Consider the following 8,221-nt stretch of genomic DNA (forward strand, 5'->3'; position numbering starts at 1 on the left):
CCCCGCTTAATTTCTGGGGTGTGGGGGGGGGGGGGGGGGCTTACCGAGGAATTTATGCTGATATTATCTTTATGTCTAGCTGGAATTCCTATCTGGAAAGATACTATTGCATATAGCAAGGTTCTTCTAAACTATAAACCCAAGCTGCACAGGCCCTACACAAACCACATCCAGCTTAGCAGAATGAATGCACCAGAGGTGACCTGGTCAGTCAGGCTGGTCTAAGGTTGCTCAGCTGATGAGTATTGCTCTGGCAGTCCAGCGCCTCACACACTGACACACAAAAAACCTAAACTCTGACCCCATTGTCTTGCATTAACACAGACTTCAGAGAGCAGAGGTGCAGCATACAGTAAAAATACTAATTCCCGCCCCCCCCAACTTCTATTTCAAAATCTTCAAGAACCTACTTCTATAAAAGGAGAGGAGCTATTTTATCCTTGATGCCTGCCACAGCTCTGACCAGAGAAGGCGGAAATTACTCTTGTTATTGCCCAACTTTTAACCTCACCCAACATAAGAAATCGCACAGCTCACTGTAATTCAATCCCTACCCACTCCCAATGGATTGGAACAGCCCTAGAAGAGGAAAGTTGCATGCACTTTAGTGAAGCATCTTGTCATGAGAAAATTTTGGAATCATACACTAAAATAAAGGTTAATAATACTTTAAGAATAAAATTGTACAGTGTATTAGATAGTATATGACCTAATAACATAACAATAGACAAGGACAGCTGAGCCCTAGCTACCCATCTGTTTGCTATGTGTGGCAGTGTACGACTATCTACGAAATAATTTTATATTTCAACAAATAAAAAGGGAAATTAAGACTAGCATGTTGTTGTGATAATTTGTTTACTGAATCTGATTTTCCTGTCTTTGAAATGTGCCATCACTTTAATTTGCCCAAAATGCAAGCAACTGCAAAAGATGGTGCCAAAGTGAACTCTAGGTTCCCGCAGGCAAAGCTCTGACCTTACTGAAATAATGCCTTTAAAGATGGCTCACTCACATGGCAATGGCTTGCAGTGCACAGTCCCACCCATTCATCACCCCTGCCTTAAAAGAACAAAAGCTCAATTCTCCTTAGAGCTTATGAACTCTCTATGAATTTTAAAAGTATTTTTTCTTTAAGACACTGGAATGTGATACCAAAAGTTATTTTAAAGCTTCAAAATATTTCAGTCACCACTGCAATCCAGAGGGGTCCAAAATAAATTTAAACAGAAATTATATTTTCCAAATTCTCTTCTTAACAGCACTTGCAGGCATCAGAAGTTGATTTTGTCAGTCTTTTAACTTCATTACACTTGGTTGACCAGAATATCACTTGACCCTATGTAACAATGGAGTACTGTTGTATGACCAAAGTTTTTGGCTTAATTCACAGCTTAAACTTTGAGAAAAAATTACAAAATAGACTGTTCTGTTGGTCTCTGTTCAACTTGAGCAGACTTTCTGTGTTCCAGTGCTAGATGAATCCAAACACGTCCTGCCTATTCTGAGGTACTATACAATTTGGCAGGATCCTGTAAAAATAATTGCCTTAACAAATGTGGTTTAGAAAGGCAATACTGAAATACTAGATACAAGTGAGGAAACCAAAATTGCACGCACACAGCACTTACCAGCAGTCTAGCCAGGCCAGGGAAACAACTGTGCAGTTTATCAATTTAGTCATCTTTGAGACATTACCTTTCCTTGTAACCCTGTGTGTTTTTTAAAAAGACATGTTAGGTACTGAAAGCACTACTATCACTTCTATTTTTCTGAAACTTACTGAAAAGACAAATTTTCCTCTTTCAATTAGAACTTCAGAAAGATAGCTATTTAACCCAACAAAAGCAGAAGGAACCACACTGAAGAGCATCAGTCATTCCAGGATGACCTCTGTAGCCAGTTATATGATTTGCTTATGCTCTGTGCCTGGCAAGACTTCTGTATTTTTTGAATGCTCTTTTTAGTAAGCATTACTAATTTAAATTCCTCTTCACATTCTAATTCACTACACAAAATATGCACTTACACAAGGCAATCAATTATACAGCCTAGCTTCACTGAAAATCTGCATTTTCCAAAGGAATAAATTCTGAATGATTGTTTAACTCATACATAAACTTAAAGTCAGTTATACGTAAATCATTCTGTAAATATAAAATGTAAACAGTTAAAATACTTCTGTGAGGAGCAGCACCATTTTACATGATTATTTAGTAACTGTTCTATGTATTTCAACATATCTTTTGTTTAAAAAGTGTATGGAAACCTGGAGTTTCAGTGCTGAAAACTGCTGAATATTTATGACTTAAAATGAATCGTTATTAAGATTTCTGCTACACTGGTCTCATGGTGAAATGAAAGAGATAAATATTAATTTATACAGCACTACTTCTCCCTCCTTTGGATGGCATATATTGCTCAGTTAATGCATTAGCTACAGAAATCCTGAGGTTCTCCTACCACTTAATGGTTTTTAAGCAATCAGTTACTTTTGGTGGAGAAAGAACAGCTGAAGTTTTGCCCCTATTGCATTCATGTCATTCCCTCTTCTACCCAAAAAGCGCTCGCCTTAGTAGACAAAACTAGTAAGAAACAGAACTCCCAAGAATCACAAATTACATGAAAGTATAGCTACAGAATATTCATTTTCCCCGTTGGCAGTCTAGACATTCTGGATACACTTTGTTTTGTATGTACAAAAACAGGCTACAAGCTAGAAGTAAACAGTTTATTTGCATTGCTATGTATTATTCATGAAGTATCCCCGTGTTTTATGGTGATCACTAGATTTGGCATGCCACAACTCCGCAGAAAATGTCACATTACTTGGTTAGGCTCGATATTTCTGCAGCTTTGGATATTTCTGCAGCTTTGAAGATATGCTTTGCTTTCTGAAGTTCGTAAAAGCATCCAGAAAAGGTTACTTTGCAAAGGATTGTACACTGTTTCTCTAAAAAAATTCACTAATTGTTGCTTTTGCTGAAGTATTGCAGGCAAGTGGCCAAAATGAAAGAAGATTTTGTTCACTGCCAGCACCATAGTAGTATGCTGAAAGCTACAGCTGGCTGCACTGAATTCTCTCCCCCCTCCACCTGGACACAGACATATGACCAAGCATAAAACTTGGAAGGATATCATGAACAAAACATCTGGAATAAATTCTAACTAAAAAATTGAAAACCTATAAAATCTTAAATAATTAATTATATGGTAATAACCACATCACTAATATGTGCTTTGATAAAAGAAATCTTACAAATTCAGTAAAAAAAGATCAGCAGCATAATAGTAAAGCAAATATGCAGATTTTAAAACCACGATAAAAATTATCAGTTTTAATATTTTACAGTTAATTACAGCAAAAAAGTGGCTGCTTTTAACACAACTTACAGTTTAAAATTACAGCACTTTATGATGAATTCTACGATCATTTTTGAAAAAACACTCAAAAATACCACCAAATTTTAAAGGTGCCCTATTAATGACTAAAAGGACCCCCCTCCCACCCCCCAAAAGACCAAGTAGTCATCTACAGCAACCCAGAGGTCCAGCTGAGGTTTCTAGACTGCTGTCTGTATCAGAGGCCAATGTTGGATCTGTTGACATTGAAGACACATCATTGACAGATGACGATGAAGATGGATGTTGAGAGCCATTGATCATTGCTGCACCTGTGCTATGAGAAACAAAACAGCAAATCAGTTGCAGATACAGTTGCACGGTTCAGTACTTGCATTAGTCTGTCTCTTCCTAACAGTCATTACTTTTCCCTGTTCTGTCAAGTCTGAAGAGATGTGTTTCAATCCATTGTCAGAGTAAATAAAACCCACAAGCCTTTAACCTGGGGCTTAGCAAATGGTATGTCAAGAACCACAGAACTCACATGCCACAATACCTGTCAAATTACAATAAAATGCTAATGGCTGAAGATTAAAAATCACAAACATAGATAATACAGCATAAAGCCAGAGCTAAGATATCCTCCTAAATGTTGAGACTCAAAGCTAGAATATATCTACATATATAGGTAAAGAAATAAGGGGACTGTCTTTTTCCCCATCAGATCCTCCCCTTCAAGCTAGGAAATAACTGGTGTTCAGCCCCGTTGTACACATTCAGTCTCAGATATGCTGTGATTTTTCAGAGTCTGGACTTCAGTGACCTCTGCTCAGGGTCAGTAGTAGCGGTCCAGCTCTTGCCATCATTTTTTAACAGTGCAAATGCAGTCCTATCAATGGTCAGACAATGGTCACATTTTGCTCCAAAATTATATCTGCAACAGTTTCTAAAAGTGCTCCATAATTTTTCTTTCTGTTTAGAGGGAGTATTCAAGGCAGGCAACCTAGAAATCCTGTTTCATTACTTAATAGATATAATTAGTGGTTTTATCTTTATTTGAAACTGCACCAGCTACATGTTAACTACATATCTAACCAGATTATGGCAACAGAGTAACAGTACATACCAAGATGTTTCTTGAGGACCAAAATCAATGACACATGAGTTACATGGGGACAATAATAGAGGAAATTAACAAATTAATAAAAAGACATGTCAACCCCACACATTCCGTTCAAATAAGCAACATCTCAAAGAGAATTCCAGAAATTATTGGTAATTTAAGAGTCATATTTTTGAGTTAGGTTACTCTTGGATATCTTGAACAGCTTTACTCCCTCCTGACCTACAACTCGATGTAGCTCTCTACTGTGCTTTTATTGTAACCAACCTAAAGGGGCTGGTTGTCCGCGTATAACCCCATTCTTGGTTCTCTCCTCCAGGTCCATGACTTCCTTGTATATCAATTCTGAAAATGTAGAGAAGGGAAGGCAAAAAATGAATTTCTAAACCCAAGACTGGATTTGTTCATTTAAATTTCATAGGTTTATTACTGTTCAGAATTAGTTTTGAACAACAGGCTGTAGAGGCTACAGAACAACTGACAAGTGATATAAAAACATACAATTCTTTTCTGTTGGAGCTACAATGGCCTGGCACTCTCAAGGACACAACACTGACATTTCTTGAAGACTCTTTTGTCCAGGCTGCTTGGGGACCTGAGGTTAAACTGAGTCTTAATGACCACTCAGTTTTATCAATGGCTTCTTTGGTACAGATAAACTCAATCAGCAGTCTTCAAAAGAACAGGCAGGAACAAGCCCGGACAGCATTGCCATCCTCCCAACACACATTTGCCACTGAATTTCCTCAGCAACATCTAAAGGTCCAGATCACCATGAAATGGAATACAATATTGGCATATAAGTAGCCACTCCAAATGAAAGCAGCAACTTTTATCTTCCAGTTACAGAAGTTCCTCATCCTTAAACAAGTTATAAGGGCCTGAACATGAATCATACACCCTGCGTACTGGCCAGAAGGTTGCCAGGCTAATCGCAGCTTATTACCCAGAAAAGACTTCAGCTGTGAGTCTACAGAAATAACAACAGAAGAAAAGGACTAAAACTGTTAAATGAAACTTGAAACAACTGACTGTCAGAATACTACTACTTATCTGTTGCTGGCAACCTAGTCCAATGTACAAACAGTTTTGGAAAAAAACCCCAAACATTTAAGAATTATACTTTCAAGGACTGTGGGAGTCTGAAAAGTAAACTCCAGATTGTTTGAAAAACCCTTTGCCTGGAAGCAGGATGGTAAGAGAATTTCCACAATTCTCCCTATCTCTGCCTTTACAATTAAAACTCAGTTTCTGATAGAAAGCAACTTAAAAGTGTGGCAGTACTAGATTTTACAGACTTGTCCCCACTACCAGCCAACACAATGAAACTCAAAAATTATTCATGAAACATTTTCCCTGCTTTTTTTCCTCTGGGGATAAAAAGGTTATACAGGTCTAATATACCTTCCTAGACTTTTTCAGTATGAAGTATTAGATTGCTCAATGCACTAAATTCTTGCTTAAATGCAACATTTAAGGCCTGCACAGCAATCTGGATCTGTATTTTTTTCTTAGCAGTAGAATCTCTGCAATAATACGACACCTTTTAGAAGCAACTTCAAAATTAAGCACAAGTTTTACAAGTAACAAAGACGTTCCCCTTACGCTTTTATCATTTTACACTTCATATATGCCCAGGAAATAGAGCTACTAAACCAGTACTGAACACTAGAGATCATGGTCTTGGAGGTGCATGTCTTATGTCATACTGGAGATCCATTCCACGCCTCAACCCCAGCTACTCTCTCAGGATCCCACAGGTGATAACCATCAGCATCTCCCACACCAGCTGTAACCTCACTATCTCGCCCATTACTAACAGTCCTTATGGCTTCTTCTTTCAAATCCTTTGCTTCATTTAAAAGAGTACAGTTATTGCTAATATGCTCTTCACTTGAAGACCAGTGCTTCTACTTCAGACCTGCATTGCTCAAACTCCTGCATCTTTTTCAGCTCTAGCAGTCTGTCCATAAGAGTTACTCTCTCTAAAAACACCACCTTATGGTTTGCAGAAGGTGACTGAAATGAGCAAGTTTTAAGTTCACTACAAAGGTTCAGCACCTTCACAGAAAAATTTTTAGTGTCCCAACAATCAAGAGGTTGTGAAGCACTGACATATTCCCTTGCCATTTCAAGCAGTTTAAGTGAATAATACTAGGTTGCTCAGAAGAACTTTAATAACAGTAATTGTTGGTGCCCAGCCTACTCCCAAAAGCCTTATTACACTTAAAATGCCTTTCTTACCTTTCCATTCTTCTATCGTGTGCTCCCTCTCATCTAACTGCTTATCCGGTATCTTTGGTGGAGGCTGAAAAACAGAAGTAACTCATGATAAAGCAATTAAAAGATACAGAAACAGAATAAATGAAAAATGAAAATAAGCACTCAGAATATGAACCTGATTTAAAAATACTGTATTTACACAGTCATATTTGCTCTGTCATACTTGGACTTGGCCTATTTTCTAGATGCTGCTACATGTTTTAAAGTTCTTCTGATTAACAATTTGCTTACATTACTGTAATAATTAAAACAGAAACTGAACAATCTGGTGAAAGAGCTCCTAAATGCAGTAGTCTGAAGCTCAAGCAGCCATTTTTACCTACTTACCATTAATTACTAAATATTCCCTCTAGCTATTACAGATCAGCAGAATACCAATTGCACCATTTTCATCAAGCATCTTTTTCTATTCTTAGTGGGCCATCACCAACCACCTTTCTTTTTTAAAAAAGATACTTTTCTCATAGCCTGAAATTGTCCTGATATTAATTTTTTAAGAAAAATTTTCAATTAATCCATTTGTTCATTAGTGTTAATAACTTAAAGCTCAAGATCATGTACTCAGATTTTGCCCAAACAGTTACTTTCTAGTGTAAGAGTACTATTGATTGCTACAACTAATGAAAACATTTCTCTCACCCAGGAGTAAATACCTCAGAATCCTATCTAGGACAATCAAACTACACTGAAACAATAAATTAGAACCCTATATAAAATATTTCAGATACATTACTATGTGCCTGGGTGATTATATGCAATTATACATGAACACACACACACAGAGATACCAGTACTTCAGTTTGCACCCATTCCTAATAATATTTCTAATAAATACATTAATTGATGTCAATAAAAAATATTATGGCTCAGTTAAGCTTCTAGTGAAATGTGTAGATCATACAATTATATTCTTTCAAGCAGTTACATCGAGAATCACAACATGTTTGCTTTAGTACAGTACCTTCCTAGTCAGAGACATAAAACAAGAACTTACAGCTTCTGCTTCTGATGGATCATACCAAACATTGATGTATGGGTGCTGCAGGGCTTCATCCACAGAGATTCTTTTAGAAGCGTCTATAACCAACATTTTTGATAACAAATCCCTTGCTTGACTTGCTGCAGAAGTGAAATTTTCTATTTAGATTAGTGCCATATATAGTGCACATAACACAGTATTTCAAAGCTCATAGAGGAGACCCAGAGTAAACAAATGCCAGTTTAATATCTATGAAAGCTTCACATAATTTGGGGGGTAGGGAAGTGGTCCATTTGTTGGGGGAAAATAGAAAAATCAAAAATTGAAGAGAATAACAGGTGGGAAAGGGGTTGGATATGTTTCACTAAATTTTCAACATACAGTGCCCCATGGCATGAAATCCTGACGTGAAATGTCACTCAGCTGGCAGTACAGCCTTGTCTGGAATAGCACTGGATGAGCACCTACTACCCCTCTCCTACAGTTTGTAGGGA

At 37.3% G+C, this 8,221-nt stretch overlaps 1 protein-coding gene across 5 annotated transcripts in view; it reads right to left on the bottom strand.

Moving 5' to 3' along the window:
• Positions 1-2,717: 2,717 nt before the first annotated feature.
• The window catches only part of MAPK8 (mitogen-activated protein kinase 8), a 22,699-nt gene continuing 17,195 nt past the window's right edge, over positions 2,718-8,221 (bottom strand). For 3 of the 5 annotated variants that reach the window (XM_029085802.1, XM_010171327.1, XM_010171326.1), the window contains 4 exons: positions 7,743-7,867; positions 6,710-6,773; positions 4,733-4,810; positions 2,718-3,674 (listed from right to left, as the gene is read on the bottom strand). In XM_029085802.1, coding sequence (XP_028941635.1) covers positions 3,529-3,674; positions 4,733-4,810; positions 6,710-6,773; positions 7,743-7,867 — 413 coding nt within the window. In that variant the 3' untranslated portion in view covers positions 2,718-3,528. The remainder of the gene's footprint in view (positions 3,675-4,732; positions 4,811-6,709; positions 6,774-7,742; positions 7,868-8,221) is intronic. The other 2 variants (XM_029085800.1, XM_029085801.1) reach the window with 1 other exon arrangement.

Source organism: Antrostomus carolinensis, unplaced genomic scaffold, assembly GCF_000700745.2.
Source record: "Antrostomus carolinensis isolate BGI_N321 unplaced genomic scaffold, ASM70074v2 scaffold23767, whole genome shotgun sequence".
NCBI classification, from domain to species: domain Eukaryota; kingdom Metazoa; phylum Chordata; class Aves; order Caprimulgiformes; family Caprimulgidae; genus Antrostomus; species Antrostomus carolinensis.